The 14,325-nt window shown below is 46.0% G+C and overlaps 1 protein-coding gene across 5 annotated transcripts in view; it reads left to right on the forward strand.

The window, feature by feature from the left end:
- The window catches only part of Hectd4 (HECT domain E3 ubiquitin protein ligase 4), a 152,284-nt gene that overhangs the window by 81,473 nt on the left and 56,486 nt on the right, over positions 1-14,325 (forward strand). For 2 of the 5 annotated variants that reach the window (XM_021163286.2, XM_021163285.2), the window contains exons 21-34: positions 527-725; positions 2,826-2,945; positions 3,702-3,806; positions 4,601-4,764; positions 5,291-5,524; positions 6,933-7,125; positions 7,262-7,366; positions 8,186-8,274; positions 8,585-8,760; positions 9,501-9,636; positions 9,744-9,885; positions 9,979-10,145; positions 11,808-11,954; positions 12,927-13,111. In XM_021163286.2, the coding sequence (XP_021018945.2) occupies positions 527-725; positions 2,826-2,945; positions 3,702-3,806; positions 4,601-4,764; positions 5,291-5,524; positions 6,933-7,125; positions 7,262-7,366; positions 8,186-8,274; positions 8,585-8,760; positions 9,501-9,636; positions 9,744-9,885; positions 9,979-10,145; positions 11,808-11,954; positions 12,927-13,111 (2,162 nt within the window). Of the gene's footprint in view, positions 1-526; positions 726-2,798; positions 2,946-3,701; positions 3,807-4,600; positions 4,765-5,290; positions 5,525-6,932; positions 7,126-7,261; positions 7,367-8,185; positions 8,275-8,584; positions 8,761-9,500; positions 9,637-9,728; positions 9,886-9,978; positions 10,146-11,807; positions 11,955-12,926; positions 13,112-14,325 lie in introns of all 5 variants that reach the window. The other 3 variants (XM_029477883.1, XM_029477884.1, XM_021163282.2) reach the window with 2 other exon arrangements.

Genomic DNA, 14,325 nt, shown 5'->3' on the forward strand with positions numbered 1-14,325 from the left:
AGCCTCTGCTGTCAGGGCAGATCTGTAGCAGAGCTGAAACAAAGGAAGTGACCTCATGCAGCCAAGTCCAGAGTTTGAGTTTGTGTTCCACAGCCTCAGGCTCAGGCTCTTGCAAGCTCAATGAGAATGGAGAAGGGGCTTTCATGGTCACCTCTCCTGAGTGAAACTACACTGGAAAGAACTAGATACTCGTGGAAAGCAGCCCAGCCTGAAGTCCCACCCTAGTCACTTGTGATGGGCGATAGTGAGGCCTTCTCCTGGCTGCTGTTGCGCATCCCCTTGGAGGAGTAGGAAGTGCATGTGTGGAGCATGAAAAGTGATGCAATGCCTACTGACAGGACAGGAGGGATGTGAGCACAGAACATTTCCAAATACTTGCTTCTCAGTGCTTCCATGGTAGAGTGTTGTCATGCCGTGTGGGCAGGGAATTGAAGAACCGTTTCTTAACTTGTGTTCTGCATTTCAAGTTTGTTTTGTTTTTGTTGTCCTTGTTAAGCTGCACTGCTTTCTCTTTCTCTGGTTTTAGAATGCTAGAAGAAAAGGAAGAGCCAGGCTTCCTCACTGGCTTAAAGATCCCCGCACCATGGGCTGCTGGGAAGACCGTGGAAACAGTACACCCTGTCAGAGACAACTATAAGTTTAAAGAGACTGTTCATATCCCAGGAGCTCGCTGCCTGTACTTACGATTTGACACCAGATGTTCGTCACAGTACGACTATGACAAAGTAAGCAGGAGCCAGTTGTCACTGCTGCCTCGACTTAGCTGCTTCTTATTTTCCTTTGCATTGCTCTCCATGCCTCACTCATTTCTGCCTCGGGGCCCTCTCTGGAGACTCCCTCAGGTAGTGCTTTGGCTGGTGTTGACTGAGGAAGTTGAAGAGCCTCACCTCTGTGTCTGACTGCAGTGCTGTAGGCGTGCAGACAGTGTCACTCTAAGTACCCATGAGCTTGATTGTAGATAGAGGACTTCCTGTGGCTCTGCTACCTTCTGCCTTCCCTCTTGACAGTCGTGTAGGTGTGTGGTGGCTGTTGATCTGGAATGGTCTCACTGCCCTCTTCTGGAGGCTTCTTATGTGTCCTGTGGAAGAAGGTGGCTTTTAGAAAGGTTCAGATAGGCCTGAGTCTGGCTTGGTTTTTCTTCTTTGCCATTATTTCAGACACCTACATAGACTTTGAGGAAAATCAGTTTCCAGCTGGCGACTTAACGACCATTCAGAAAGGGCAGGGTTTTCTTCTATTGCTGTTGAGTTGGAGTCCTGAGGAAAGAACACACAGACCAGCGCTGCGCATGCTGTCTGCTGCTGCTGCTGGTGGTCAGCCATAGGGCACCTCTGCCCGGGGCAAACAGAGTACAGACAGATGTCTTAATCTCATCATAGGAGGTTTTTAGATTAAAGGTAACTTAGCCACACTTGCCTTGAGATGGTGAGACACACAGCCAGATGTTAAATCTTCTTCCCTGTTAGATTTTAGGAGAGTCAAGCATCTCAGATATTTGGAGGAGTTGAAAATGTGTCCTGAAAACTCACCTCAGCCTGCAGCTAAGATGCTTCATGGAGCCTGGCTCTGGCTGTCCTTGCCTCTTCTGTTCAGGTGGAGTGTCTGCAGTGCCTCATGTGCAAGCAGACGTTACCCCTTTAGTTGGTATTGTTTTGGTTTTTCTTTAAAAAGTGATAATTTGCCTCTTCTGGTATGTGCTGAGTTGTGCCTGCTGCATACATTACAATTATGATGCACAAGGAGGCTTCCCACATAGACAAAAATATATTGACTTTCCCCATGGTCCCTGGCTGGTGTCAGCGAGAGGTGTAAAAGGACAGAGCTTGCGAGCTGACAGGCATCCAGAGTTAAAGATGGAGCTCTCACATCCTGGCTTAGCTGCATCTGTGTACCATACACTCAGGCTTGCTAGTTACAGAAGCCAGAGAGAGTGCTGTTTCCCCCGGACATACTTGAATGCCAAGTGACTTGCCACTCTCTTCTGTGATAGAAGCAGCCAGTGAGGGCCAGATGACTCAGTAGGAAAGGCTCTTACAGCACAAGCCTGATGGCCTCACATGTATTCACCAAAGCCCATGAAAAAGAGGAAGAGACAACTAACTTGACAAAGTTGTCCTCTGGCCTTCCCACATGGGCCGTGGTACACAATCCCCCCATGCACATATACCATGCAAACACAACTTTAATCATAAACAAACCAGCCAATTAGATAAAACTGGGTGATGGGAGGACAGTATTAACAGATGAAAATTGTCCCTATAAGCAGCAGTCACCTATATTTGTGTCATTTCTTTATGCCATTAAGCAATGTTTTAAGAATGTGTGCTTGTTTTCACTTCGTTGCATTTTTAAATCCTTATTTCTTCATTTTTTGTTGCTTTTATTTGTATTAGGGATCAGAACCTGCCTATATTAGACACTACATTCATTTTGGGGAGGACTTAAGGGCCAAACTGCACCTGTTGTTAATGAGTTCTGATAACTAGGATGAAAATAGCAATCTGAGAACTACACACACATGGTATGATTAGTTAGATCTTAGTGTCCCTGTGCCAACTGAGATTTGAAAATATGAGAAATGTGCCTGTGAATAATTTCACTCATTATTTTTCTTTCACTGCCTTATAAATACCAATAGCTGATTGTCTCCAGACTTATATCAGCTAGACTTCAGATATGATGATCTATTAGTTACATTATAATGAATGATACCAGGGTCTGGCTATAAATGTATTTTTTACAAATATTTTTTTGCAGCCTCTTTATTTGTAGATGTTGTTTTTGTTTTTCTTTTACAGTCTAACGGTCTATTTTCTGTTTTGAAGTTGGTGATTTATGCGGGGCCTAACACAAACAGTAGGAAGGTTGCTGAGTATGGAGGCAACACTCTGGGATATGGCAGCCGGAGTGTCTTAGGAACTGGCTGGCCGAAGGACTTGGTGAAGGTATGGGATCAAGTCACAACTTCTTTCTAGAAAAAGGAAGGTGGTCGTAGGTTCTTAATGGGCCTGAGGACTAAGTGTAACCCAGCAAGCATTCGCAGTGGGACTTGAGTTAGTTACTGCCACATTGCTAGGCCTATAGTTCATAGTTAGTCAGGCACATAGTTAGCTAGTTAGGGCCACATTGCTATGGCTGTTGCCTTCCCACTTCTATTAGAATTACCTTCCTTTTGCTTGTAGGACATCAGACCCCTGTCCACACTGGAGCTTCAATCCATCCACAGGGTTCTTTGTGGTCACTGGTTGTCAGAACTATTTCTTGGGGGTGGGGCTGCTAGTTTTCCCAGGGTCCTTTTCTGGACATTGACCATAGAACATTGCAGTTTAAAAGTTTTGAATTAATGTTTTAAAGTGTTTTCCTGAACCTGTGAGTTGCACATACAGTGTACCTACTTTAGCTGGCCAGTGACAGTCACTGCCTGGGGTGTCTGGCTGAGCCATGTCCACAGCTGCTGCTCTTTGCCTCGTCACTGACACAGTGGGCTTGGAGAAAGACAAGGGAGGGAGCAGAGCAGAGTGCAGATGGATCTCTGTGAGTTCTCAGACAGCTGGGCTGCACAGAGACCCCATCTCAAAAAATCAAATAAAAACAAATAAAGCAATCAATCAGTCAGCCAATCTCTGAAATATATTGCTCTCTTGGAAATTGTTTGACTTTTTTTTTTAAAGTTCATTTCCTCCTTCCCCTTAAATCTTAAGGTTGAAGGCGATACAGTCACCTTCTCCTTTGAAATGAGAAGTGGCCGTGAACACAACACTCCTGACAAAGCCATGTGGGGTTTTGCTTGCACAGTCCGCGCTCAGGTACTGACCGTAACCCTGCTGTGGGCAGAGTGAACTCTCCTGTGTGCCTTGCTGACATAGGTCATATTTGCCTTGGGAACGGGGCATAATATGAGCCACTCTTCCATGTGTCTCTTCATCAACAAGTAGGGGCTGAGCAGGAGTGAGTGGGCATTTCATGGAATGAAAAGAGCTATAACCTAAAATCAGCTCAGCAACGCCAGAGCCTCTGTGGCCAGGACTCTGAGGCCTGGCAGTGACCAGACTCCAGCATGTTCGTTCAGGGCAGAGGCAGCTGGGACACTCAGTTGACATAAGCACATAGATTTCAGGTTAAGACATGAAATCCCCTTGGGTTGGACTTGGAGGTTGCCTGAGCTTGACCCACCATAGACCTCTGAGGCAGAGCTGTGGGCTAGCATGTGCACCCTGTGAAGCAGACAGGGGACTCTGTCCTCTGTTTAATCAAGCAAAATGGCTGCTTCTCAGAAAGCATGTGGGTATCTTGAGATGCAGTCGTTGATGAAGTCGAGGTCTGCATTTGACTATACAAAGCTGAGGACAAGCAGCCTCGCTTCCTGCACATGATTCTTGTCTTTTCTGATAGGAAAAGACCTAATTCTGTGGTTACTCCAGGGCCACCCTCTATTCCTGATTCCTAATTCCTGGGTTCTGTACCTGGTTGCCATAGCAGCTGCACTTGGTGCTGCTCTACAAAACCTGGTGGGGATGGTCCAGTGTGGTGCAGCTAGCTTGCAGTACTCTGCCAGACTCCACCGACTCATGCATGTGGTTTGCCCCTGTCTGCCTTGTAGGAGTCCTCGGAGGATGTCTCCGGAGGCTTGCCCTTCCTGGTAGACCTGGCCTTAGGTCTGTCTGTGTTAGCTTGTTCCATGTTAAGAATCCTATACAATGGACCAGAAATTACCAAAGAAGAGGAAGCTTGTCAGGACCTGTTGCGATCCAAACTTCTACAAAGGTAACAAGGTCTGCATGGAGCTAGTTCTGCCCACAAACAGAAGTCGACTTCATGTGGAAAGCTGCGCTCAGCGCACTTCCCAGCTAGCTGTGCCCAACCCTCTCGCTGGTTCCTAAGTGTCTTAGGAATGGCCTTAAAATGGCACCCCTGCCTTCCACTTGCTACCTTTTCGTTAACATCTTGGAACTGCATACATTTTTTTTCTCCGGCCTAAACCCCATACAATTGAAGGCTCCCCAAAAGGAGGGTAGATGTCTGGTGAACAGTCAGACATATAGGATGGGGGTGGTAACCACGTGATGCTTTCACCTTTACTAGGTTTCCTAATAACATTGGGAAGGAGGTAGACTCCCAAGATTCTTCCAGCAGTGGTCAGCGTAGCCTCTGTAGGTTTGCTACTACGCACTGCATACATCTTGTGAGCTTCCACGTGTCTCATGTAGCTGCAGCCATCCAAGTAGCTTTCCAGAAATCTTAGTTACAGGGCAGTGAAAAGCCTTGTCTCTCTCTCTCTGTGTCTCCCTAGGTGCCAGTGGCAGGTGGAGGCCAATGGTGTTATCTCCCCTGCCCTTACTCCGAGTCCCTCTCCACTGCCTCTGACCATAGAGGAAGACAGAGAATTCACCTACCCCGCGGATGTCCTTGTGCCTCCAGTTGGGAACTACTTCGACCTGCCTCGGATCAGGCTGCCTCCAGGAATCATGATAAAGCTCAGGGAAATTTCTGGCCGTGCACGACCTCAGTTTAGACCAAGTATAAAGTATGTTCAGAGAGTGGGGGTGCAAGCAAACCATGAACTTTAAGTTTACCTGGGGTGGGGGGTAGCTCAGTGGAAGAATGTTTTCACCTTAGGTGTAAGTCTCTGGGTTTGGGCCCCTTCACCATAAAAACATTAGTTCAGTTAGATGAAAATCTTGTATTTACTTGATGGACCAGAGCCAAGTATTTAGGTGAGCCCACCAGGTGGCCAGCGGGTCTCCCTATGTGGCCCTCCAGTCACAGTCATAGACCCCGGAGCATTGGTATGCTCCACTTCACATTTGTTGAAACTGAGAGTCTGGGTCTGTGCGTGGGTTTAAGTTTCCAGTGGGATTCCGATGCATGGTAAAACTTGGCAAGTTCTAGATCTTTCTGACAGTTTGACCTTGCAGTTGACCTCAGCTTCTACTTTTGATTTCTGTATAGTCTGGTAACTCATCTTTATTTGTGATTCCCTGGGAAGTGACAAACCTGAGCCTTAGAGTCACATGTGTGCTGTGCTGTTCTTAGCCTGAAGCCTTCCTGCACGGGGCAAAATCACCCATTTCAGAGAAAAATTTAAAGAGTAGATAAAATTTTTAATTAAGCAAATACATAAAACATTTTTTGTTGTATTACTTTTTTGTGGGATGGGTGCATATGACACACGTGTGGAGGTCAGAGGACAACTTGCAGAAGTTGGTTCTCCTTCCATCACGTGTGTTCTGGGTCCTTGTACTTGGCCACAAGCCCCATTCTCCAGTAAGCCCTCTTGGCTCCATAAACTGCACTCTGTTTAAACCTGTATCCACATGCACTACAGCAGTCTCAATACTGCATGAAACCAGTGCCAGAAGGCAGGCGAGTAGTGCTGAAGCTCTGCGGGGGTGGGGGGTGGGGTGGGGGGTTGTTTTGTTTTTTCTTTTAAGTTCACTTTACATCTTGATCACACCCTCCTTCCCTCCTTTCTTCTCAGTCTCACCCTTACAAATCCCTTTCCCTTGTAGCTGTTATTATTCTGTGCAGCCTCACCTGACTCTTCTGTGGCCACCACAAACTGGCACTCTGGTGCTCAGACTTAGTATCCAAGCCAGTGAACCAGCCCCCAGCTTCCAGAACATCTGCTCAAGAGCCTTAGTTAGACCTGTTCCCTCTGCGATAAGACTAGCTCAGAATAAACACATCTCACCAAGGGAGAGGGCTTTCATTTTGATGTTTGCCTTGGTCAGCCAGTGTCAGTTTTATTAGCTGATATACTAAGCTGGTTGCCAGCACATAGTGTCTGCAATGCCACCGTCTCTTCCTCTAGTGTAATACAAGGGGTACAGCGAGCCAGTGTTTGAGTTGAAGCCTACAGTTTCCAGCCTGTTGCATATGGTGCTACTGAGTTCCATTTGTACACACCTGACTGATGTCCATTGTCACCGCAGAGAAGTGATCCAGCCCGATGTCATGGAAGAAATGGTGGTGTCCTGTGTTATTAAGCACTTGAACTTGGTTGACGCGCTGCAGTCACTGATCAATTTCCAGTATCAGGAAGAGCATGCTGAGGAATATGACTTATTGTGTAAAATTATGGGAGAGACCTTTAAGAAGCTCAATGCCATGGAGAGACAACTGCAGGTGAGTGAGAATGGAGCCATGAATCCGCTTTTGGGAACTGAAGGAAGCGGTCACTGGCTGTCACCTAATGCCATGCTCACAGATTGCCCTCATTTTGTCTTGCATCTCCGACATGTTGTATGGTCAACCTTCCTAGAGTGTGGCTGAGCTGGAACAGAAGTGGCAGAGTGAGGCTGAGGACGCCATGCAGGGGAAGCTGGAGAATAACATGCCTTTCTTTTATGACTACCATTTTAATGAGGTCAGTGCAGCATGTGAGTAAGCACGGGGGCATGCCACTTAGAGGGCAGCGGGGCGCTCACACATGCGTGTGTGCAGAGAAAGTAGTGCTACTTTCTGAAACCTGAACACTGTGTGACACACCCATCCTTAAAAGGTTAAATGAAAAGCAGCTAGATTGATACATTAGGATATACAAGTAATTGCTTTGGAACTGGTTGGTAGCCTTGTACGAAGGCTAAAGAAGTTATTAAGCTGGTGAAAGCCTAGTGACCTGAGTACCAGCCCCAGGAACAATGGTGGAAGGAGCTGTCCTCTAACCTCCACACAGGCACTGTGGCACAGGTGTGCACAGTCCCACACTCACACAGTATTATGTAAGAAATAAACAAATGTGAGGAAAGGAAATTACCATTATTATCAGATTTTGCTTTCAAACCTTAAAAACCAAAACAAAAATTTAAAAATATGGTTTGAGTTGGAAATTCCCAGAAAATAGACCATGGAATTTTTTTTTTAACGTTTATACTATCATATAAAAGTATACAGTTCCAGGAAGATTCTGGGTTCAAAGTCATCATGTGTTACAAATTGAGACTCTGTCAAAGAGTTAGGCCTAAGGCTCTAGTGCCCTGGTAGAGCACTTGCTTCTAAGGCCAAGGCACCGGTTTAATTCTGCAGTGCAAAAGTGAGAGCAGAGGCAGGGATCATTTGTAGAGCAGCAGGGGGCACAGAGCGGATGTGGTAGCTGGTCCGACTTCCGTTTCTCAACAGTGTACCTTGAGCTTGGTTCCTGCAAGTCATGTATACCATCTTTTCTTCTTGATTTTTCCTTCTTTAGAACAAAATGAAAGAACTAGAGCTTTTGTGTTCCATGAAGGAAGTCTCCTTTGATGGAAATGATCTTGAGAACATGGTCCTCTCACTGAGGTTAGTGATGCCACTCACCCGCCAGTCTGACTTCCCACCTTGGTGCTCAGGACACCACGGGTCCAGTCCCTCTTAGGTTTTTCAGGGTTGTGGGCTCACCAGATACTCAGAGTTAAGCTTACCGGTAGGTCAGCAGCTTTGGCTTGAACTCTGAGAAAATAGCAAAGGCATTTAGAGGATCCTTGGATGGAGCAGGGGCAGGTGAGCAATGTTCCCTGGGAGACAGACTGCTTACTTCCTGTCCTTGTCCCAGAAGGCTGTGTGTGGTGAGCCAGAGAACGACTAAACCCACCCCAGTCTCTCTCTTTAGGGAGAAGTTCCTCCAGGAAGTGAATTCTCTTGCTCAGAAGCCCTCCCACCCACTGGCCAAAACAAAGACCCTGGTGAGGAGCCTGATGAACCGAGCAGAGCTGCTGCTGCATGTCACCATTGCGGCCCAGGCCGGACTCACCAGGAGCATCTCAGGGACGCCAGCAGAGACGCCTGGTACTGTGCCAGGCTCTGGCCTGACTCTGTTCATAAAGCACACATCAACTATCTTTACAGAATCCACTCCTAAGTTCTCCTAAAACAACAAAATAGGGGATGTAAACACGTTCCTTCTTGTCTCTGTACTCTCTATAGTCTCTTAAGACTGGATCCCTATGGAGTCATCCTGAATGGGTCTTTGTTGGCTAGGAAGAACCCCTGGGGCATCTGAGGAGAGCAGTGGCTGGCATTTAGTGCCTGCCTAACTAATGAATATGCAGTTGGCATAGAGTTCAGTCCCATGGGGGGGCGAGGTGTCCAATTGGTGCTTCCGTTTTGCACCTTCTTGCCTTTTTTTCTCTGTTCAGTCTTGGACACTGAACCTTGGACTTTCTGCATGCTAAGCAAATGCTGGACCACTGAGCTATAGCCCCAGCCCTCCTGCTTTTCAGAGTGCTTATGATGAAGTGAACACAGATAGTTATTAAGTGAAGTTTTGTCCTCTCTTTGGAAAACCACTTTAATAAAAGGACTTTAAATTTTTAAGCTAAAATACAGTCTAACAACATAGTTAGGTTTTTAAAATGACTATACCACACTCTCTTTGCTTTGCTTTGCTAGCTACAGGGTTCACTGGCTGAACCCTGACTGAAAGTGAAGATGCAGTTAGCATTAGCCTTCCATTCCTCTTAGCTGTTGCTCTGCCTCCCTACTAATAATCAGACAGCAGAAATGAGCAGTTTCCCTTTTTCTTGCAGCGTGCAAATCAGCTTCAGAAACAAAGGTGGCGTCTCACGCTGTCCGGCAGCCTGTTTTCCTTCGAAGCATGTCTGCTCCTTCTGACCTGGAAATGATTGGTAATGAAGACTTGGAATTTACTAGAGCAAATCAAAGGTAACAGTCCTTGGCCGGAACAGGACCCTAGGGTGTGGTTGCACATGGCTTTCAGCTCGGCCTCCCTAAGCGTGGCTCTTGATCTATTACAGTCTTGTTTTCTGTAGGCGTCGGCATGTGACCAGCCACCGCAGCAGCTCCTTTACACTTCTGCAGTCACTGGCCATCGAAGACAGCAGGGACAAGCCCACTTACAGTGTCCTGCTTGGGCAGCTGTTTGCTTTCATTGGCACCAACCCTGACCAAGCGGTAGGTCAGAGTGTGCAGACCTCTGGAGTGGCCCCTGGCAGCTGGGGGATGTATGACAGTGGAAGTCAGTGTCCTTGCTGTTGTGCATTTCAGGTGTCCAGTAGCAGCTTCCTTTTGGCTGCACAGACAAGATGGCGGCGGGGGAACACTCGGAAGCAGGCCCTAGTGCATATGCGGGAGTTGCTGACTGCTGCTGTGCGAGTTGGGGGAGTCACACACCTGGTAGGGCCAGTGACAATGGTCCTTCAGGGTGGACCCAGGTCAGTGGTTCTGTTACTTCACACTATTGCATCCACCATGGGCAAGAGCATGTAGTGAAATTTGCTAATGTCTTTCTTCAAAAATGTTTTTGAGGGGTTAAAACAGCCCTGGCTATCCTGGAACTCATCTGTAGATCAGACTGGCATCAAAGTCAAACTCATAAATCCGCCTGCCTCTGCCTCCCGTGTGCTGGGATTAAACGTGTGTACCACCACTGCCCCTCTATACTCAACTATTTTTATAGCGGTGTTGTATCCTGAGATGTTTTTCAAAATCATTACAGAAGGTGAAGGTCTCTTTTATCTCTTCAGTCCTAAATTGTCCCTTATTCTTTTTTTGGGGGGGTTGTTGTACCAACGATATGCATAAAGACCTTCTTAATTCTCTTTGTGCATGTATGTATGTACATGTATAATGTATGCACATAGATGGGCTTTGGTTACAAGGTTGCCCCTATAATTATGGTTGTTTTTCTCAGTACATCTTCCATATCACTGTCTTTGGGTTTTTTTTGTTTGCTTGTTTTTTTGGTTTTTCAAGACAGCCCTGGCTGTCCTGGAACCCACTCTGTAAACCAGGCTGGCCTCAAACTCAGAAATCTGCCTGCCTCTGCCTCCCAAGTGCTGGGATTAAAGGCATCCTCCACCACGCCCAGCTAGGGATCTACTTCTTTATTGGTTTTTTTGTTTGTTTGTTTTGTTTTTAAATTTTTATTTATATGAGTACACTGTAGCTGTCTTCAGACACAACAGGAGAGGGCATGGATCTCATTACAGATGGTTGTGAGCTACCATGTGGTTGCTGGGAATTTAGCTCAGGACCTCTGGAAGAGCAGTCAGTCAGTGCTCTTAACCTCTGAGCCATCTCTCTAACCCTGTCAGGCTTTTGAAATCAGACTTTTACCCACTAACCTGTCTCTCTGGCCCCCAGTTTCCTATTTTTTTGTCCCCCTCCCCCAGTTTCCTATTTTTAAACTCAACATTATTTATGTTTACAAATGCATTTATATTATAAATCTTTGTAGATAAATTTGATAATTTCAGTCCTCAATGAATACTAAGTAAGATAGACTCAGCTCATGCTGAGTTTGTACTGGGAAAGGCTCATTTCCCAGCACCTGAGCTCTCATGCTCCAGTACCTGGAGCACGACCTTGAAGGAGACTCTTAGCTAACTTGTCTAGGCCTTCGCTTTTGCATTAGTGTAACTACAAGTCCAGTCCTCAGTGCTGCACACGATATGACAGACATGTCTCAAATAATTGGTTTATTATCAAATACATTTGAGAAACGAGTAGCGGTTCTTTGCTCTTACAACTGTTGTGTGTCATAGCTTCATCAAAGGTTCTGACAAACCTGCAGCAGAGAGCCCTGTGTAACGTTCCCTAACCCAGAGTGCCTAGGGCTTTTTATTGTTGTTGTTGTTGGTTTTCGTTTTGTTGTGATTTGCTGTGGGCATCTTGTTTGAGGAACCCCTAGGAACCCTTCTCAGCACTCCTCTGTCTCCTGCAGCAGCTGAGTCCACACTGAGCCTGGTGGTCTCCAAGATGCCGTTAGCTCCAGATTCTTGGTGCTGGGCTTCAAAAGGGCTAATGTGCTTCCCTTGTTAATGTCCCTTATCATTGATGTCTTTGGGAAACCTGAACTTGATTTTGTCTCACAGAATTGAAGAGCTCACCTGTGGTGGGATGGTGGAGCAGGTCCAGGAAGCCTTTGGTGAGACCATGACCTCTGTTGTGTCTTTGTGTGCTCGGTACCCTATTGCTTGTGCGAACAGCATTGGACTCCTGTGTACCATACCTTACACCAGGTGAGGAGTGTGATGTATCTTTGCCATATGGAGGTCAGATTCAATGTGGCCAAATAAGTAGAAGGCAACTTTTTTGTTTTGTTTCATCTTTTTTAACTTATAAAATTGGATTTTTGGGAGCTAAAGAGATGAATGAACTGTTAAGAGCACATATTGCAATGGAAGAGGATATGAGTTCAGTTCCTAACTCCAGGGGATTCTTGTGTGTGCAGGCACCCAAACACACAAAGTATACACCACACTAGGCACTGACACACACATAAATAAAAATAAAACCTTAAAATTGAATTTATTTGTTACAAACCTCCTAAAGCTTTTGTCCTACTGTGAGGAATCTAAAGTTCATTGCTTGAGTTGTCGTGTGGCCAAATGTTGCCACTAGAATTATATTACACTACATAGATTTAGAGGTTCAGAAAAAAAGACATATCTGGCAAGAATCTTTTGTCTTGGCACATTTCTTTTATTTCTTGGGTCACTTAATTAGTAGCTTGGAACTGTTAAGTGTTCATGGGCTCATTCTTTGAATGCTCTTATAATATATATAATGCTTATAATAACATCATTACTGGAGTGCCAGGTGTGGGAGAGTGCTCAGTTGTGTAGATGGCTGGCTGCTCTTCCAGAGGACCCACGCTCAGTTTGAGGCACCCGTATGGTGGCTCACAACTGTCTATAACTCCAGTTCAGCAGACACACACAGTGCACAGATAAACATGGAGATAAAAAACATGAATAATTATTTGAAAATAGATTATTATTTGGTCTGTTACTGAGATGACTCATCAGCTTCTGGCCTGCTATTCTGTGTTAACAAACCTGGTCTCCAATGACATCACCGTGACAGGAAAAGCGTCCTGGTTGATTGTACATGGCAGCACCCTTAACACAAAAACATCCCCGATACCCAGAGGCTTCCTGACCCTTCACAAAGGCTGTCAGTGTGGTCCATCCCTCTCTGCTGTTCACCAGGAGTGAAGAGAAGTGTCTGGTCCGAAGTGGCCTCGTGCAGCTCATGGACCGACTCTGCAGCCTGAGCAGCCAGACCGAGTCCAGCTCCAGTGAGAAGCAGACGAAGAAGCAAAAGGTGGCCACCATGGCCTGGGCTGCCTTCCAGGTGTTGGCTAACCGCTGTGTGGAGTGGGAGAAAGAGGAAGGTGAGCAGCCTTCTACTTCCTTTCCACTCCCCATGGGTGTAAGGGTGTGAGGGGAGGTCTTTATTAAACTAATCATCTGGTGGCCTTTGCTGGCTGGCAAAGTCAAGCGACTCTGCCCAGTAGGGATGATGCCGGATCATTTCCATATAAATGTTCTTATGGCACTAACAGTCTCCATGTAAATATTTCTGAGAAATAATTGTGCCTTTGTATTTTAAAGAGAATATTTTCAAATTCTATTTTCAGTGGGCAATCCAAAGTTAAAAGTTAGCTAAAGGACTGAAGAGTTGAGTCAGTAGTTTAGAGTACTGTTGCTCTTACAAGGCCCCAGGTTCAGTTCCCAGCAGCACCCACATCTTTTTTGTTGTTGTTGTTTTGTTTTGTTTTTGTTTTTCAAGACAGGGTTTCTCTGTGTAGCCCTCGCTGTCCTGGAACTCACTCTGTAGACCAGGCTGGTCTTGAACTCAGAAATCCTCCTGCCTCTGCCTCCCGAGTGCTGGGATTAAAGACGTGCGCCACCACCGCCCGGCAAGCATCCACATTTTGGCTCACTATATATGTAACTCCAGTCCAAAGGGACCTTAAAGCTTCCTCTCCTCTCCATGGGCACCAGGCACACACGTGATACACACACATACATGCATATAGTTAATGCTGTCATTTTTATTAATTTTATTTGATTTTTTGAGACAGGATATCTCTGTGTAGCTTGGCTATGATGGAAGTCATTCTTTAGACCAGTCTGGCCTCAAACTCAGACATCCACCTACCTCTGCCTCCCGAGTGCTGGGATTAGAGGAGTGCGCCACCACTACACTTAATTTTTTTAAAGTTAACTAAACAGTAGTTTTCATTAGTGTTCATGGTCTGTGAACATACCTTGCTTTTGTTTTGTTTGTTTTTAGTCAGCATACAATGTGGTACCCACTCTATGCTATGGAACAGACTGGCTGGGCTGGATATCCAGCAAAGCTCCTGGGGTGGGGTAGGGGATGTGAGCCAGAGGACTGAAGAGCATAGGTTCAGGTTCTAGACCCTCATGGGAAACTCAAGATATGCTGCGCCCTTTACAAAGGACACTTAGGAAGTGAAACTACGGTGACATGGAAATTGGTGTTACTCCTCTATTCTATATGAGTTCATTGTAATTCATTCTCAGGAGAAGGTCTCCTCTTAGCACAGAATATTTATGTGTAGATATTGTCTACTAAGAC

Source organism: Mus caroli, chromosome 5, assembly GCF_900094665.2.
Source record: "Mus caroli chromosome 5, CAROLI_EIJ_v1.1, whole genome shotgun sequence".
Lineage (NCBI taxonomy): Eukaryota > Metazoa > Chordata > Mammalia > Rodentia > Muridae > Mus > Mus caroli.